General features: G+C 25.0%; 1 protein-coding gene and 1 long non-coding RNA gene across 2 annotated transcripts; one reads left to right on the top strand and one right to left on the bottom strand.

Annotated features, from left to right (window-relative positions):
- Positions 1 to 1179: 1179 nt before the first annotated feature.
- On the bottom strand, positions 1180 to 2160 carry LOC109789064 (uncharacterized). Its single transcript, XM_020347930.3, has one exon. The coding sequence runs from the start codon at positions 2088 to 2090 to the stop codon at positions 1365 to 1367; it is 726 nt and encodes a 241-aa protein (XP_020203519.1). The 5' UTR covers positions 2091 to 2160; the 3' UTR covers positions 1180 to 1364.
- Positions 2161 to 18737: 16577 nt separating this feature from the next.
- On the top strand, positions 18738 to 19863 carry LOC114915141 (uncharacterized). The gene is made up of 2 exons (XR_003803047.2): positions 18738 to 19372; positions 19514 to 19863. It is a non-coding gene; the product is annotated as an uncharacterized LOC114915141 (long non-coding RNA).
- Positions 19864 to 20611: the final 748 nt, after the last annotated feature.

Genomic DNA, 20611 nt, shown 5'->3' with positions numbered 1-20611 from the left:
ACAAGAATAGTTGCAAATTTTGCGATCTTTATTTTTATTGATCACTCATCATTTTCCATGTGCTTCTCTCGTTACTTAGGGAGTATTTCCACATATATGTCTTGCAACTGCCAATGGTCACGTGACAAAAATGAAATTACACACGCATATATTAATTCATTCATTCTGTATTATTAAATAATTCTTTTACTATGTAACCAAAAATAATTCTTTTACTAGATAATTTATACGAAATAATTATTGTTATATTAATTCTTCCATCAACTATATACAATAGAATACATTTTTTCTTTGTACATATTTCTTCAAACTATTTTAATCTTAAAACAATATCAAACCACTCACACACTCTTGTTACAAACCACTCACTTTATATAATTTATATTATCTCTATTTTATATTTTTAAAATAAATAAATTGAGACATAAAATGTCTCTTTTCTCGTAGTTTATATAATATTTATAAAATTTCATATCAATTTAAAATTATTTGACTGTTATTAATATACCTTAAAATTAATGTAATATATATACTTTTAAAATAAATAAAAATAAAGTTTGTTTCATCATACCTAAGTTGATATTATTAATATTTTAAAATATATACCAGAATTTTTTAGTTACTCTTTAGATTCTCTTACATTTTTTTTTTAAATTTTGACTAAGAATATATTTTAAAATATGAAATTGGATTTTGTCTCCCCCAACAAAAATCTTTTTTGGTATACATGGTCACCATTGAACATGAACTCTGCTGACCTTTTTGGTAGATGCATTTGTTCAAGACAGGAGAACAGGTTTTGCTGTGTATTTGGATGGTTGACAAAGTATTGGATCATATCAGTGTATCAGTTGTACAACATGCGTGATATTTAGTAGAATTCACTAACGGAGAAACAATCAAAAGCTTCTGAGGGCTGGCAATCTCTTAATCTCCCATTACTGTTCTGCCAATCAGCTTTTACCTATGAACTAAATTCACCATCTTATTCTCCAAAACTCTATTTTGAAGTTTGATATCTATCAATTGCATCATAAATTCTTTAGCCAAACAAGCAAAAGACAAAAACAAAGTTTGTCCACCGTTAACCTAACATAAGAAGCAGAAATATCCACACCCGCCATCAGCACCACAACAAAATTTACCCAGGACCTACCGAAGTACAGATTGAGCCAATAATTCTGAAATGCAGAACGAAATTTCTTTTCTTTATGTCTAGAATTACAGGTAACAAATTTGTGCAATGACTAACTCCAGGAAGAAAAAATCTAAATGGGAATAAGTACATAAAAAAATGGAAAAAGAACAAGGAAAATGTATATATGAAGGGAAAAAAGAAAATGGACTATGAACATTGAACAGCATCATCTGACAGTGGAAGCAACAGTATGAGCCCACCATCTGAGACTATCTTTCATGTCAGTTTCATTGTTGAAAGCAGGCATTTTCCAATTCACTAAGGGGTTCTCTTTTTTTCTCCTATCATATTCCTGAGCCTCCCATGCTTCAGAAAGGTAAGGCCTTGGAACACTTATCTCTTCACAATCATCTTCTTGATCCTCTTCCTTCTTCCCTAGCCTTTGTAACCCAGGAATAATTGAAGCCAAGCTTGAGTCTTTATCCTCCTCTGAGAAAACAAACCCCAGATCCATGAACCCTTTTAGCTCCTCAAATTCAAGGTCTGACAAACTCTTGCTTTCCCTTCTCTTCCTAGCTCCATGGCTTGAGATTTTCTTGTTCTTCTTTGGACACGTCACCTCATCATGGTTCTCAGGTTCTGAATCTGTGACTTCTTTTCCTGAGAGAATAGTTTGGAGCTTTGGATGGAGAAGAAGCACAGAGTCTGGTGAAAGAGATTCATGGTTGAAGCTTGTGGTTGCGATGGATTGGTCACTCATGGATCTGGTGTGGCTCGTTCGGATCAAGGGTAGCTTTGGTTGTTCTTCTTCTTTTTCTTCTTCTTGTTTTATCTCATAATCTAGACTTTCTGTAGGACATGTAATTGATGTGTGAGGGCTTGAATTTTTCTTCAAATTGTTAACCTCAAACCAGAGAGCATCAAAGAGTTTGAAGACAGCCTCCGGTTCCATGGCGGCTTCGGAGGAAAATCAACGGAAACCTTTGTGAGTTGCGTGTTAGAGGAAGTGAGTTACCTAGGCCATGTAGATAACTAGAATATATATACCATATTTTATGACCATATTGCCCTTCCTCTTACCCTCTAATTACAAGAATTCAAAACCAATTATTTACACGTTTTTGAATAGAGTAGTTTCAGACATTTCATTTTCAATGCATGTGTGATATAATATAACTTTGTTGGAATATTATATTTTCTATTTTGCCGAGTGATGAAAAGTATGTTTCCGTGTAAAGGGAAATAATGTTTGGAATGAGGCGGGTTTATGGAGAGGTAAAAGGAACTAAGGAAGGGTTAGTTGATTGGGGTGGAACAGTAAATTGTGGATGCTACTAGATAATGCTAGATATAAGGTTGGAGGATTGTTGACATCAAGTTACTTATCAACACTCTTAGATTCTGACATTTTGCTGGTTTTCATCTCTTCTTGTTTGTTTGATGATTACACCAAACAGTTTTGATGTAAAATTAATGGCTCTAACTGCAGCAATTATTGTTAGTTGCTTCCAAATTACACAAACTTGAAATGCCTATGTCACTGTGGTTGACTGGTTGGCATTTGCTTCTTAAGATTTTCAAATATAAAACTCGAATTCAAGATCTATTGCTTGTTTTAGTGGCTTTTTTTTTTTTTTTTTTTTCTCTCTCTCATTTTTCAGTTTTTAACCTTTGTTGCCCCAATCATCTTACCTCTTGTGATAGACTGTGATAATTGAAAATAAGTTCTTTTATATGTAATAAATTTAAAATGTAACATGTTAAAATAACGGGAAAATTCTTAAAATTTTAAGATGAGATTTGAACTCCTTACCCTTATTTCTAAAAATATACTTAACCACTTTCATTAACACAAAAATAAAAGTTATATATATATATATATATATATATATATATATATATATATATCTTCAAAAGGAATCAACATTATACATACATTATTAAATAAATTATTATATATTATATTTATTATTAATAAATTTATAGATAAATTAATAATTTAATAAACATAAATTAGCATATATTAATATATATTTATATGAATATAAACATATTAGATATGACATAAATTATTAGAAAAAGGTTAATTAGAAATTTAGGATATAAATATAAATTTTAGTAACTAAAATAAGTAAATTAGATGTCCAATACTTATATTATATATTTTCAATTAATACTAATAATATATATAATTTTTTATTTTATTTAGTAGTAGTAAATATATGTATAATTTTTGTTCTTATTGACTTTATATATTATAATTAGTATTTTCACATGTGCAATGTACATAGATTTTTTTTATAACAGAAAATTATAATAAATAAATATTTTTACTTATAAAAAATTATATTATATTTAAAATTTGTAAAAAAAATAAATATTTTATTACCATATAATAAATATTTTATATTATGATATAAAAATCATTTTAACTATGGATAATTTCTGTTAAAAATATGAAAATTTAATTTAAAAATAAAAATGTGAATGATAAATTAAAAGAGATAAGAAGCTAATAACCTAAAAGCACAATTTTTAAAGAAAAAAACTAAAAACAATACTCTCTAAAAACATTTTTATTTAAGATAATTATTCTAATTTATATATAAAGAAGATTTAGAGAAAATTATTATTGATAATTTATTTTAAAATAATATTAAATTCAATTTATAGAAATGAAAATGACATATTATTTTTTCATCATTATATATATAGAAAAAATATATATTGTTAAATTATAAGACTCATAAGAGGTTATAAAAATTTCCAAAAAAACACTTTCATTGAAAATAAAAATAGTTAAAACGTTCTAGTTAGAAGAATGTCATCTAAAATTATTTTGGTTTACAATATTTATTTTTAGTTTAATATAGGATGAATTTCTATTTATATATTAAAGAAATAGTGTTTTAATTTGTTGAAAGTAAGGACGAGGGATTCAAGTCTCCTCTACAATATTCACATAAGGATTAAAATTCTACAAATATAATACTAAAATATTTAATTCACTTAATTAAAACTTGAAGAAGAATAGTGCATTTAATTCTACCCATTTTTGCATTCCTCTGTAGTGTAATTAATATTTAGAAAAATGCTAATAAATTTTCAAGGCACTATTAAAAAATAATTATTTAAATATGTTTTTAGTTGTGTAAAGTGAGTAAGTTTTAATTTTCTTTTCTTTTTTTCAGCTTCTAAATTTTATAATTATTATTTTTAGTTTTCATTATTATGTAATTATTTTTAATTAATTATTTACTTATTAAAAGGTTAAATGATAATCTCAAGTACTATTAGTGATATTATATTAATGTATAACACCTTTAAAAAGTTTCATAAATTCTTAAAATAAATATAATTTATATATCTTAAAATTATTATTATGTTAAGAACCAAAAATAATAATTTTATATTTTAGAAGGATAAAAAAATTATATTGAGACCAAAATTAAAATATATTCGTTTTACAAGAATGAAAAATATTTTATAAGAAAAAATAATATTTAAAAAGTGTAAAAGAATGAAAAGTATTGAAAAGATTTTACAGGATAAAAATCAAAACTTACTTATTTTATGAGGACTAAAAATATATTTAAATCTAAAATAATAAGTGATAAAATTTTATTAAAAATTATATTTACATATATTTTTTCGTATAATGTTATTATAGTTTTTAATGAACACTTTTCACATATAAATTCTTTAACGTGTGTTATAAGAGGATGGATTAGGAAAAACCTGTTACTTATTATGTGTAATTAACTGATACAAAATCAGTCGCCTCAAAGTAGCTAATTTTTTATGTTAAATTAAGCTACACGCGATGTTTGCCTTTTGACCCATAACCTGCACGAGATCAATATAAAAAAAAGAATCTTAACATTATGATAAACTAGGGATCAACCAAACTATATTATAGTAGCTTTTACTCAGATCACGTGTGAACAATAATAGCACACTTAATTTTGTGTTTTCATAATTTTAGACATGTGTTGACTATTAGCAAAATCAATGCGACAATGAATATAACATATATATAAAAACAATGTGTGACATGTGTCATATAGAGAAGGGAATAATTGATATAAAGATATGGTTTTTTTTCTATTAAAAATCGTTACACGCCTGCATTGCTTTATAAGAATAATTCCACGTAATGTAATAGGAACACTGATGTCATATACCTGTATAAGATACCATTTTATGTATTGTATATGTTCTCTTGTTAACATTAGTGTAAATCTGAAAATGAAAAAAATATTCATCGGGTGTTGACCGTTAGTTGCCCAACAAGGCAACAACGTGTGCATCTATACTTTACAAATTAAATATTCGTTCGGATTTGGGACACGCATTATTGGTAGTAGTCAAATTGAAAATATTTTTCATATTCCAATACTATGTTCAAAAGGGTCCTTAGGTATATAAAAATTAGGCAGCAGAATAATTTCCTTTAAAAATTGAAACAATCTGAAAATGAATACATTCAGTTCACACAACATTGTAGTGAGTGTGATCTTTTATCATACGAACCAACAGTTCACACACAAACTATATATATATATATCAACACATACAAATTATTATAGTGAATTTAGTAATCACAATAGTTAAATGGAAATAATTCTTCCTCTCTTATTTTCGGATAATTCTTTCTTAGATGCAATACTCTTAATAGAAACTTTTGTTTTTGATATCATATTAAAAATGCAAATTAATATATAAGAGGAGGAAGAAGAATATAGAGAAATAGTACTAAAACACTTATTCTATTAGATATAAAAACTAATTACAATAGAATTACTAAGGAAATATAAAGACAACAAATATGAGGAAGTTAAACCATCCATAATAAATTAAGACAAAGCATAAAAATTCATCGGACCTATTATTTAACAACAAACATGTGGATTAGACCTTTGATTCTCTGTGAATAAAGATAGAATTAATTAAATTTAAATATTAATAATTATCCGATGATTATCTAATTTTTAATTTTAATCGTCCATGTATAATTATATAATTTAAATCTATAATTTTCATTCAGGCAACTATTATCAGTTGATAAATAATATTTTTCCTCTATAAATAATATCATTAATATTTTAAAATTTTCTTTGTATGTAAATTGAAATACTTATCTCGATCTAGAATATTTTAAGATTTTTTAAAAATCTTTTATCTATTTGAATTTATCCTTTTATTTTAATTTTTAAATTAAAATTTAATATTTTTTAAAGAAAATATCAACAGTTAAAATAATTTTACATCAAAATATATTACTTATTATAAATTTAAAATATAATTTATATATTTAAAAATATATATTTATGATAAATTTTAATTATAATATAATTTATATATTTAAAATATTTATTTATTATATGTTTTAGTTATATAAAAAATATTATAGTTTAGATATATCATATATCTTAAACAGACAGAGTACAATTATGAAGAATATTCTGTTAATAAACTGTGATTAGTTGCATGGAATTGTTGAAAGGGGAATCAATAAAGAAGGCCATCACGTGCTAATTGCCCTTCGCTTTAATTCAGCTCTAGCCTTATCCTTTGGTTGGAGTGTTTCTGTTACATTAACGACAGATTTTTGTATAGACCCACCTATTCGAAGGAAAATATGAGAGAAGGTTTAGGAAAAAATAAACACAAATACTTTTTATATTATTTTTATTTAATGCATTTATGATATATTATATATACATTTATTTATATAAATAAACAATAAACAATCTGAGTATGTGTATGTTTCGAGTTTTAAAAATATGTGAGTTTAATTAGAAATGTAATATTCCTTTGTTTGATAAAAGATATGAAAATTATTTTTTTATATTGCTTATATTTTATTCTCTTTCTATATCTCATGGGAAGAGATGAGAATGTTATATTCACATGGAAATAATTTTTTTTTTAATATTATTTCTCATAACTTTTCACTTTTCTCTTATTCTACCTTAATTTTTTAATTATATTTTTTGAATTATTTTATTTTTAAATTAAATTAAAATTTAAAATATTTCAAAGAATGATAAATATTCACTAAACATCTTTGATGAAAAAAATATTTTCAATGATAGTACTCTTAAAAATATTCGTTTATATTTGATCAGTAAATTCAATGCTACACGTGCTATTTTTCTTACAAACAATAGAAGTGTTCAGGAGTTCTAAATATGGCATATATGCATAAAGTCAAATGTCTTTTATACAGTTAAATATCAAATCAAGAAATGTGAGATAACAACAAATTTCTTGATAGATAGATGTGAGAGATTAATTTTAAGGGGGTTAATTGGTTTAGATTTCATAGGATTTTAAAAGACTTTTTTTAAGTAAAAAAGTTTATTGATATTCAATCAGGATTTTATGTCACTTAAAAATAATTCAGTGGTATTCAATCTGAATTTTTAAAATTTTTTAAAGAGTCCATTAAAATCCATTGGTATTCATTTGATATTTTTTATAACTTAAAAACAATCTATTGATATTAAAAAATATAAGAATTTTAAAGGATTGTTGTGTGAGAAGAATTTTGAAGGACTTTCTAGTGTTATCTATAGATACCAAATTCATAAAACAATCCCATCCAAACCCATCAAATGTTGAAGGATTGTTTGAAATGACTTTTCAAGTACTTCAAGAATTTTCAAGTGAATTTTTCATTTTTTCTCTGCTAATAATATTGTACTATTGTTCATTGTTCATATATAATATTGTAATTTTGTTCTCATTTCATTTTCTTATTTTGTGAAACTCCGATATGTAAATGATAGTGTTATTGACTTGCTTATTTTTCTGTTCGTTCTCTTTAATTGACTTGCTTTATTTTATTCTATTTAGTTGAATTTGTTCCTTTATATAACACAAAAAAAATGCTTGAAATTTCAACTTTTAAGTGATAATTTTTTTTATAATACACGTTAAGAAAAAGAAAAGGTGATAGATAAAATTGATATCATGATCTCTACAATATATATATATATATATAATATAATATAAGATGAATTTAAATTAGGGTTTCTGTGAGTAGAATGAGATGAAAATTTAATTGGTGGAATAACCCTCTTAGCATAAAAACTGCAATCTCTCTCCTTCTTACTCTTATCCCTCCTCCTTTTATGACTCAACAATTATTTTATTTTATTTACTATGAATTTTTTTTAATTTTTTTTTTATTTTGTGAAATTATGATTTTTTTTTATATTTTAAAAAAAGAACATAAGACATATAGTATCTAATTTTTTAGGGTTTAGGGTTTCTGTCTACATTAACTTATTAAAAAAAGGAAATATTGTTAAAATATTTGTTAGAATAATTTACATTTATAAATATCGTTAAAAAATTATCATATAATATATAACAAAAATAATATATATATATATATATATTCTCTATATCTAAATACTTCCGTTTATATAAAAAAAATTATATATATAAATATTTTCTCAGTATCGAATATACTAATTTTTTTTTATATAAAAAATTATCTTATGTTTCTATATTTCTGTTTTTACATGTTTTTTTTATAATGGTTGAGGTATTTGATTCATTTGGATAGCCAAAATATATTCAATCTTGTATGATTGATGTGCTTTTAAAAATAATAATATAATTTTATTGATTTTGTCTCTTATCCATAATTATTTATATAACTAGTTTTCAACATATATTGTTTTAGTAATTCAAATGAGAGATTCACAAGGGAATAATAAAGGAAAAGGAAAAGAGAAAGAAAATTATGAAGCTTAGACCAAGGAAGATTCCGATGAATTGTTACAACTGATAGTGAATGGACTTTTTGACCAAAGTGGAGTCGTTGATCAAGTTATTTACGTAAATGAGGCTGTTTTGAATTTATTTACGCCTTTGGGGCTGTTTACAACGGTGTCGCTGTGGCCCATAACGACACCCATGCCACGTGGCTTTTTTTTTTTGGCGTAGGGATGGCTGGAATGAGCCACAACAGTGTCGCTATGGGCTGGACCAACACAGTTTGTGAGCCAACAAAGATGGTGTAGCCCATAGCGACACCATTTAAGGAAAAAAAAAGAAAAAAACTAAAATAATTTAAATGTAACCTTAAAATAATTAACTGAGTATACTTATTATATATTTATAAAAATAAAAAATATTTATTTAAAAATGTAATTTTAAAAAATAGATTTAATTATTTATGTAAGTGGTGCTGTGGCCTATAGCGACACAGAGTCGCTGTGGCCCACAGCGCCACTAATTAATTTTTTTTTTAGTTATTAACTTATTTTGTTTGAAAATTTGTTTAATTTATATTTAGCACTTAAATATTAATTTGTAATTATAAAGTTTATTTTTCTGTAATTTATATTGTTTTTGTATATATATTTTTGTACTTTAAATAATTTAAAATAAGCGCTGTAGCCTACAGCGACTCTTAGTGTCGCTGTGCCCCACAGCGCCACTAATTAAATTTTTCTTTTTTTAAATTATTAACTTATTTTGTTTAAAAATTTCTTTATTTTATATTAGCAGTTAAATATTATTTTGTATTTATAAACCTATTTTTTCTCTAATTTATTTTCTTTATATGTATTTTTTTATTTTAAATTATTATATATTTATAAAATAATAAACTGAGTTATATTTATTATATATTTATAAAAATAAAAATAAATTGTTTAAAAACGTAATTTTAAAAATATGTATTTAATTATTTATAAAAGTGAGTTATTTTTAATTTTACGTTTTTATATTTATATTTAAAAGTACATAAATGAAATAATTAAAATAAAATTATATTATAATATGTTAAATTTTAAAAAAATTGTGGAAAAAATAAGTAAAAAAAATAAAAACGAAAATTATTTTATAAATATGTTAATTTTTAAAAAACTGGGGAAAATTATTTATTTTTTAAATATTAACATTTTATTTTAAAAACTTAATTTTTATATTTTTAATTAAATTAGTATAGAAATAAACAAATTTAATTAAATTTATATTTTAAGTATTTTGTTTAATATAATTAAAAATATAGTTTCAGTAATTTGTTAATAAATTTAATTAAAAATAATTAATTGTGTAGTTTAAAGAAAATTTATTATTTAAGTGTATTAATAATTTTTTTATATGTAAATTTTAAAAAAACTGGGCAAAAAATAAGTGAAGGGAAAAAATGTAGAAAAACACAAAAAAAATGAATTACAAAATAAATTTTAAAAAAAAACTAGTAGAATAAATCTGGAGAAAAAATGACCTAATAACAAAAAAAAACAAAAATTTAAAAATAAAATTGAGGTAAAAAAAACAAAAAACTAAAAAAAAAAAGGCTGGTCGCTATGGGCCATAGCGACTTTAAGTAGGAAAAAAATGAATTTTTTAAATAAAAAAAAGAAGGCTAGTGTCGCTGTGGGCCATAGCGACACTGTGTCGCTATGGCCCACAGCGACACTAGTCTTTTTTTTTTTTTTTTCAAAATTTTCATTTTTTTAGGTTATTGGGTTTTTTTTTTCTCCAGATTTATTGTACTAGTTTTTTTTCTAAAAATTATTTTGTAACTCATTTTTTTTTGTATTTTTTATTATCTCCATTTATATAAATACATTCTGTCCCTAGAAATTTTTTTTTTCATTTTTTATTATGCACTATATACAATTTTTAAATAAAATATATCTGTTAAAAATTATTATATACTCAACATTCTAGTAAATTATTTTACAAAAATTTACTTAATTCCAATAAATTATTAACTTAATTTCTTTTTCCAAATTTTAGTTTATATTATCAATTTCATATAAATATATATTTATAAATTTATTATTTCTATAATTTCTTTATTTTATACATATTTTTTTTTCTTTTTTATCTATTTAAATATTTATAAAAGTGGCGCTATGGCCTATAGCGACACTGTGTCGCTATAGGCCATAGCGCCACTAATTTTTTTTTTTAAATTATTAACTTAATTTATTTTTTACATTTGAATTTATTTTTTTTAAGCCGTTTGGTGGCGCTATGGGCTATAGCGACTTTATTTAAGCCGTTTAGTGGCGCTATGGGTTATAGCGACTTTATCTATATGGCTTTCATGGCTTCCCTGAAGTGAAAAAAAATGTCACGTGTCACCGGTGTCGCTATGGGCTATAGCGACACCGTTATAAACAGCCCCAAAGGCGTAAATAAATTCAAAACAACCTCATTTACGTAAATAACTTGGTCAACGACCCCACTTTGGTCAAAAAGCCTAGTGAATGCTATAAAAAGTAGACTGCATGATGCTAATGGGTCAATTAGCAAACTAAATGTAGAATCCATTAAAATCATACAAAATCTCACAGAATCCATTAAAATCCTGATTTAAAAGTCTTGCAGAATTCATTAAAATCCTAATTTTAAGTCTTGCAAAATCCTGCAAAATCCTGCAAAATCTAAAAAATCATGAAAATCTTGCAAAGTCTTTTAATATCCGCAGGATTTTTTTTAACTAAAAAAGTCATTTAAAATCCTAATCCAATACACCTTCCTTAGATTTTAAGATTGTTATGGATGTTGTATATCTCGTAAAAATAGATTAAATGCACTAAAAAGTATATTGTCTTACTTAGTATTGATTTTTTTTTAAAATAATTTTCTTTAAAAATAAGTTTTACAATTGATAAGTTCTTTATTTTTTAGGTTTTGATTATTTGTGGGATTTTTGTTATATGAATGAGAAAAAAAAATTGTTGTACCTACATAGGGCAAATATACCATCTTAATGAATGAAAAACAAGGAAAACAAACTGCCTATGACATCATTTTTTTTTTGTTTAATACAAATCAGTCTTCAACTATAAGTAATATAGAAATATTTTGTAGTTTGTAAAAGGATAATGCACAAGAGTCAATTCCTTTTATGCAATCAAAATCCGCTGTAGGATAATTATCCCATGTTTCTTGCTCCATAATCGCATTAGAAGAGAAATGATAATACACCCTTTAAAACACAAATTGATAAAGGTTGAAGAAATTGAAGTGGTTGCAAAGTGATATGATAACTCACATATAGATCGTATATGCTTAGAATTACACACTTTGAACAGATCAACTTGCTTAATAAAAGTCTAACAGACGGAGTTGATAGCATTGGTATCAATTAGGCACACAATTTAACAAAATATTAATATATGCGGGTTGTAATCTTTATAATATGATTTTAAATAATATTTTTGTTTGCGTTGAGATTTCTTATTATTTTTGTTATTTTCTTGAACATTGACGACTTATGAGTCATTTGTCCTTGTGTTCAAATTAATATTAAATATTTATATTTTTATTATATATTTATTTATTATTTCAATATTTTATATTATCATTACAAGAAAAATGTAAATCCGTCGAAAATTTTTGACAGAAATTTTTTGACGGAAAATTCTGTCAGAAATTTTTGACGGAAAAGTAATTCCGTCGGAAATTTTTAACGGAAAATTTCCGACAGAATATTCTGTCGAAAATTTCCGATGAATTTATTCCGTCGGAAATTTCTGACGGAATTTTCCGTCGGAAATCTTATTTTTAATTTTAATTTTTAATTTCTTTTTTTAATTTCTTTTTTTAATTTCTTATTTTTAATTTCTTATATATATTTGTAGTATTAAAAATTTTATATATCTTTTAAAGGTATAAATATATATTATAATTATTTATTACAAGTTTTTTATATCTACGATTAGTATTAAAGATGAAAATAAATTAGGTCATACTATATTTTATTATAATTTACTTGGTTTGAACCTAATTTCGTTAAAAATATATATTTTAAGTATGACTAATTTATCTATCATAAACAATTTTTAAATGTTTGGGTAGAACTACAATCATAAAGACTTATTTTATTATAATTTAACACTATTAAAATATAAAAATAAATATGTTAAATTTATAAAAATAAAGTTTAATTTATTTATGATATAAATATGTTTTTAATATCTAATATATATTTTTAGATGATAATTTATTTTAAAATATATCTTATAATAACAATTCTAAATGGAATATAAATCTTATGATTTTTCTTATTTTGATTTTTTTAATTAATGTATACAATTTTACTATTTTGATTTTTTCAATCAACGTATATAATAAATAAAAAACACAAAAGAGAAACATGCATGCTACAAATTTTATTTTATCAAAAAATTATTTGTTTTAATATATTACATTATATATGTGAATATTAAGATATATATATATATATACATATATATATTATAATTAAATTTTTAAAAAAAATTAATTCATTATTAAGAAATTTTTTTTATCACATGAGAATTAATTTCCTTCAAAAATTTGACAGATATCAAATAAATAAACATTTTTTCTGAATCTATTATTAGAATATAATTTTATTTTTTAAAATATATTATTTTTTTACATAAAAAATTATGTATATGTCAAATAGTAGTGAGGGCAAGTGCCTCACTATTCCAAACATGCAGCTGTCCATGTATATATATGTATGTATATATATATATATATATATATATATATATATAATATAGGGGGTTATAATTATACCGGTGTAACTTTTACTAAGTATTATGTCACTCTATAACTTTATATTAAATGTAAATTTTATAAATCCAATCGTTAAATTGAAAGTTCATATCACTTTATACGTGTATATCAAATTTTGTTAAAATTGAATAACAACTGGAAGATAATCCAAGAGTTCATATTTTAGTGTATTTTGAAATGAATATATTACATCAATTTTATTTTATAAGAATGAAGTATAAAATCATCTTGAATTAATATAAAGTTTTGTATATATAATCTATAAGAGATATGAACTTTCAATCTAACAGTTGGATTTACCAAATTCACATTTAATATAAAGTTATTGAGCGGTGTAATACTTTGTAAAAGTCACATTTAATATATATATATATACATAAAACATGCACACACACACACACACACACACACACACACATATATATATATATATATATATATATATATATATATATATAATTACAATGGTATAAATTTTACTAAGTATCATACCGCTCAATAACTTTATATTAAATGTGAATTTTATAAATTCAACTGTTAAATTGAAAATCTTTTACTCTTAAATCATATATACAAAATGTTATATTAATCGAAGATGATTTTTTATAAAACAAAATTAAATCTGTCGAAAAATTTATATTTTCGATGAGAAAATTTTTGTAGGAAAAATTATATTATTGATAGAATATTTCAGACAAATTTATATTTGTCGAAAATGTAAGAACTGATTTTAAATTTGATATGAAAATATTATGATATAATTAGATAAGATTTTAAGTTAGTATTTTATTAATGGTTGATAATTAAAAAATAAAACATGGATAAATACATTTTTTGAATTTTATATGTTTGATTTAAGATAACTTACAAAATAACTCTTGGTAAAGTTATTCCGCTCAATAACTCATGGTGTGTGTTGAATTTCATCGATCCAATTAATTGTTAAATTAAAAGTTATTAAATTTTACTAATAATTAATATAAAAAAATTAATTAGTTTTAGAATAAATTATTTGCTAATTAACAATATAATTGAAACATTAATTATTTTAAATTATTTAACTAAAATCTTATTGACAATTTATATGATCTTAATGTTTTTTTATAACTAATATCTGGTTTTAAATTTTATATGAAAAGATTATATATAATTAGATAAGATTTTAAGTTAGTATTTTATTAATGGTTGATAATTAGAAAAAAAAAAGATAAATACATTTTTTGAATTTTATATGTTTGATTTAAGGTAAATAAATATGTTAAATTAATTAATAATTTATTTAAAATATTAAAATTTAATTTATAAGTATGTAATAAATAAATATTTATAATTTTATAAATTATATTATCATTATAAATTATAAAATTAAATAATTTAAATTATAATTTTAAATAAAAATAAGTAGATGTTAATTATAAAAGTAAGTACATATAAATAAAGAATAATTAAATATATTATTATTATTATTATTATTATTATTATTATTCGTAATATAAAATTATTATATATTATTATTATAGTACAAATATAAGATTGTATATTTGAGGATGACTTAAATGAATTAATTTGTACAAGTTATACTGACAACATACATAGACATTTCGGTAGCCTACTCATCAGAACTTCACAGTTAAGCGTGCTTGACCTGGAGTAGTACTGGGATGGGTGACCTTCTGGGAAGTCTCCCAGAAATTGCACAAGTAAGGATAAAACATGCTAAACAGTGAAATATTGTGAAATAGAACCCTTGAGAGGCTAAATATGAGAGTTGTTACATTAATAAATTTATTAAAATTAAAAAAAAAAATTATAATTTCTGACGGATTTTTTCGTCAAAAATTTTGACAGCAATTTCTGACGGATAACGGAATTTTCCGACAGATTTTTCCGTCGGAAATTTTCAGAATTTTTCGACAGAAAATTCTGTCAGAAAATTAATTCCGACGATTTTTTTTTCCGACGCCACTTTTTTCGACGGATTGAAATCCATCGGAAATTTGCCTATTTCCGTCAGAAATTTCTGTCGAAAATCAGCATTTTTCTTGTAGTGTATTCTTTGATGTTTTTTTTAACATATTATATTTTAGATATGAGTTGATCATATCATACATTGTTAATGTACTTTTTTTTTGTTACATATTTAATCAATTAAAAATCATGATTTATATGATTTTTAAGATGGTTATTATAAAAGTTAGTGATATGTAACTAGATTACTATATAAAATTATTTTAAATTATTAGTGTAATACTATTAAATCCTTTGAACATATATATTGCGAACTTTCTTTTGATAGATAAGAGAATTAAAGGTTAATGAAAGAAAATATGAATGCAATAATTTTTTTAAAAAAATATAAATTGAATCAACTAGCACAAAGTTGTTCTAACTTACCTATTAAGTTCTAATTTTAAATATGTTACTACGTCAAATAATCAAATAGAAAGTTAAGGTGTACTTAATGCTCTTAGAATCTCGAATAAAATTGTTTAAATGAAAAATACATGTGTTCTATATAAAATAAAAATAAATAAATTTTAGAGTACTTGCAAATATTATAATTATAATTAAATTTAAAGCCATGTAATTATCCAAGTGTTCATGAGTCTAAGTAATATCTTTAACTTAAAGCAACTCAAATACTTTAGATTTAATTTTTTTGAGCATTTGGATCATACCTAGTTGAATCAATTCGAGTCTGCTGAAGTATGAGTTGTGTATTAGGTTTTGATTTTTAAACTCAACTCAAGACGTATATAGATACATATTATTAAATTTATTACATATATATAAATTACAATAATACTAAAGTTCCTAGTCTTAAATTTTTTTTTATATTGATTGATGTGTATAATGAAAATCTCTAATATAGATATAAATAAAGTTTGTATATATAAGAATAAGAGTATGTTTGGATAATTTTTTTCAAAAATACTTCTAAAAGTATAAAAATAAAATAAAATAAGTTTACTGTTAAGAGTGTTACCCATAATACCATAAGTTTACTTTTGAAAGGAAAAAGGTTCAATTTCCAAAACATCGAAAATATTTCTAAATAATTAGATCGATTGACCAAACAAAATCCAATTCCTTCATGAAAAGATTAGTTCGTCTTTGACAAAAAAAAATGACACAAACTCATGTAAAATTTTGATGGAATTGAATATGAGTTTAACTTACCCAAACCCACCCAAACTGACCCTTAAAAACTCCTACTTTTGTCTCCCTTGGGTCAGTCTTATGTGGGAACTGAATCTGCCCGATAGATTCTGACAACATTAGATTGCAAATAAAAGCATGCTTCACATTATATATTGTGCGTACCTTACGAACATATTACATAACATAACCGTTGTAGCATGAAATAGTAACGCACATAAATATACACCTTTCTTGATATATGAAAGCAATTAGTTGAGCAGGGTGAATTGCCGGGCAAATCTTCTTTGGCGGTAACTTAGCTTTTCTGCTTCATGATGACAAGCAGCTGAATGGTCAACTGCCAAAGAAGTCATTGCCCAGTAATGCACCTGCCCATGATCTTTCTTGATAAACATTTTGTAGGTATCAATGTGTATATATAATGTAGGCTATGATATAAAACTTGGACATGCATCGCACAAGACAAAGGATATTCCAAGCACATCCTCATTACAACTTACAAGAAAGAAAGTGGTCCATCCTGTGGCTTTAATCTTACAGCTACTGCACTTTTACTGTGAGATCGGTACCACATATATTTCTTCTGAAATTCCATGCAAATAATTTTAATTATCATGTCTTAAATAAATAGAACAAGCAATGAAGTGAAGTCTGTATCAAAGTAAATGCCACCCGTATGAAAGGCATAATCTTCTCTATTCCTTTTTAGTGTCTTCTGTTTACTTAAGAATATGCTGGTAGTGAATTTCCATTCTCAATGTAATGGTTGAAAAATCAACCCTCCCCTTCTTTTTTCACAAGTAGTGTGCATTACCAAATTCTGAAATGATAAGTCTAATGATATTGTTCTGCTTTCAAAAATCATTGTGATCTTTTCAATCAAGTGATTAAATGTATTAGTTATGATGGAATTCTGTTACCAAATAGATACAAGTTTTTTTTCCTCTCACTTAAGAGGGACTAGAGAATCAGTATAGTGAGTAACCAGTACAGTTGAAACTTTGAAATTTCAGTTAGAAATACTTTCTCAATAAAATTATGAATACATACGTAATATGTATGTATTTGTATTTACGTATATACTTATGTACATATGCGTGCATGTATGTAGTCCTATGAGTTTTTCGGCAAATTTGGTCTGTTAGAGAAAATCAGTAGATGTTGTGTTAAATTATGCTCTGGCTAAGGGAATTATTACCCTAATTCAAACACTGAGAAGTTCAACAGCCTGAGGCAATCCTTTGTGTATTGAAGACCGAGGTTATCTAGAGGATTTGTTTTCTTTTTCTTTATTTGTCTATCTCACTTTCCTCTTTTAATCACCGTGGTCTTGGAAAGAATGAGATATTTTCAACTTAATTGTCATGTTCGCTACCGGTTTATTCTTATGTACATACTCATACTGTTGTAAATTGAGAATCTTTGATTTCTTTTCTTTTGTCTATGGTGACAGTCTGACAGAAAATTTCATAGGAGAAGAAAGCTAGCACGAATATCAAAGAACCGTTGGAATTTGATAGAAATTATGTAAGCGAATCTTCATTTAAATTTTTACAATAATATCGTGATATTAAAACAAATTCTCTTCCATTGTGTAGTTAAACTTAAGAACAAGTTCAACCACTATTGAATTCTTCATATTGAACACCTTTTATGCTTATTGCTTAATGTTGGATTGGTTCTATTGCCTCCAAAAAAGGCTTTTCTCCAATTAATGGATCTCCCTTTAAAGATGGAGTTTTAAAAATACATATTTTCAACTTTCAAGCCATCATCACCATCAAATATGTTTGTGGCATTAACATTTTCAGACTTAATGGATTATTAGTTAGTGTATGATCTGAACAATGAATTGTGGCCTTGACATCATCTCGGTCAAAAATCAGTAAAATTTGTAATGCTTTTGTAATCCCCACAAACACAATAATCTCATTAAGCTTAATCCAATTCAAAAATTAGTAATTCAAAGTTGGTGACAGATAGACACTTTACACCTTTAATCCTATTAACCTGAAATTTTATTTTGGATTGATTAACACTTACCACCTTTAAACCGTTTGAAAGAAAGTCTACGTATGCATAAATACTGATATCATTTGAAGCATGTTATATATCAGAAAGTGTCTATGACCAATTCCTCCATAAAAAAAAGAATCTGATTTACAAAGTAGAGGAAATTGCGATGTAGACAAATCCTTGTTTTTGAAAGAGATTGATGACAAAAGAATTGGAACCAGTGAATAACAAGAACCTTACACTGGAATTGTACCGGCATATGCTGTCTGCTCCTAATCCTCTTCCGTGGCATATCCAAGTTAGATGCTTATAGCTACCTATATATAGCCTTCCATTTTATGATGATAGACTCAGACACAAATTTGGTGCTGGAAATGCATGTGATATATATATGTGCTGTTGAGGAATGATAGGGCAAATCTCCTATTGGCAGAGAGAAGTAGAGGGCTTGAACATGCATGCTTCTGGTTTGCCAAAGGAGATTTGCCCTGCCATTTTTTGACAGTTTGTGGCTAATACATTGTATTATCTATTTCTATCTTCTGCTGGATACATGCGTGGATTCTTGTAGTAGTGTCTATGATATGACTCTTTTGAGTAATTTCTTTCTTTCATACTAACGGTTTTCCTTTCAATTTGTTGCAGATGGATAAGGAGGAGTTTCAATTTTATGTGACATGATGATCAAAATGAGATAAAGATATATAACAATCAGAGATTCATCAAGACAATTTCCAGCATTTCCAGTATCGTCTAGTGTCATGAGAAGCCATAATAAGATGCGTATGCATATTATACTGAGATGAAGTTAGCAAAAAGAGAAGCTTCAGACATCAACATCGTTTTCTGCACTGCTAATGTACTTTTATTAGAGAGCAATGTTGCGCCTATCTTACCTCTTCTAATTACTCAACTCTCGAGAAATCTTTAAATCTCAAAATTTATCAGTCACCATTCCAGTTTAAATAAATTCCATGCGTTATTTCGCATTCAAATATTTTGCATTTACTAGCATAACACCCCAAATTACATGGCCAATGAGGTTTTTATCGCTTAACGTTAAATTATTCGTTAATCGTTATGATAATAAAAACTAAAAGGTTCATACAATAAAAATCAAATGTATCTTGCAAGAATAAACAACCTGATGTTGAACACAACTTTATGAGAGATTCTATCTAAAGGTATTATATATTGTAATAGAAATGATCGATAATGCAGAAAATCCGCCAGACATGATGCCCAAGCCCTAAGCCATGACAACATCTAATAACCTATTTGCTTTAGATTTGGGTAGAATTGATATTAACCATTGAATGTGTGTTTAAATCAAACATGGATCCCGGTGTGTAAAATTGATTTTGCTTGTAAACCAAACAAGCACACTTTTCATATTAATGGCGGCTAAGTTCATATTCCCGTCTCAAGGAGAAGTTGGATGAATCAAGCTAGTACGAGCTACATATTTTCCATTGTTTGAGCTTGAGAACATGAAAGAGGCTGATAAGTGTTTCAATGATTGATTTTTCCTTATTTAGTTTTTCATCAGTAGTTGTTAAAAAGCAGTTCCCATCGCCAATTCCCAGAGCTCACTCTCAGCAAATAAAACGAGGAAAAGTGTCCCAAATTATAACCACTATAAGAAGTTCAAGCATTCTTACACCTTATGCAACTTGTGACGAGGCCTAATTTTGCATATATTTTACATTTGTTTCTGTTCAATTATGAATTACACGGAGAGAG

The sequence above is a fragment of the Cajanus cajan genome, chromosome 2, assembly GCF_000230855.2.
Source record: "Cajanus cajan strain Asha chromosome 2, NIPB_CcT2T_4, whole genome shotgun sequence".
NCBI classification, from domain to species: Eukaryota; Viridiplantae; Streptophyta; class Magnoliopsida; order Fabales; family Fabaceae; genus Cajanus; species Cajanus cajan.
Note: the sequence above shows the minus strand (reverse complement) of the source record. Positions and strands in the feature narration are given on the sequence as shown.

Excerpts from the sequence above, each read along its gene's own strand:
- LOC109789064 (XM_020347930.3), bottom strand. The coding sequence starts at position 2,090 with ATGGAACCGGAGGCTGTCTTCAAACTCTTTGATGCTCTCTGGTTTGAG.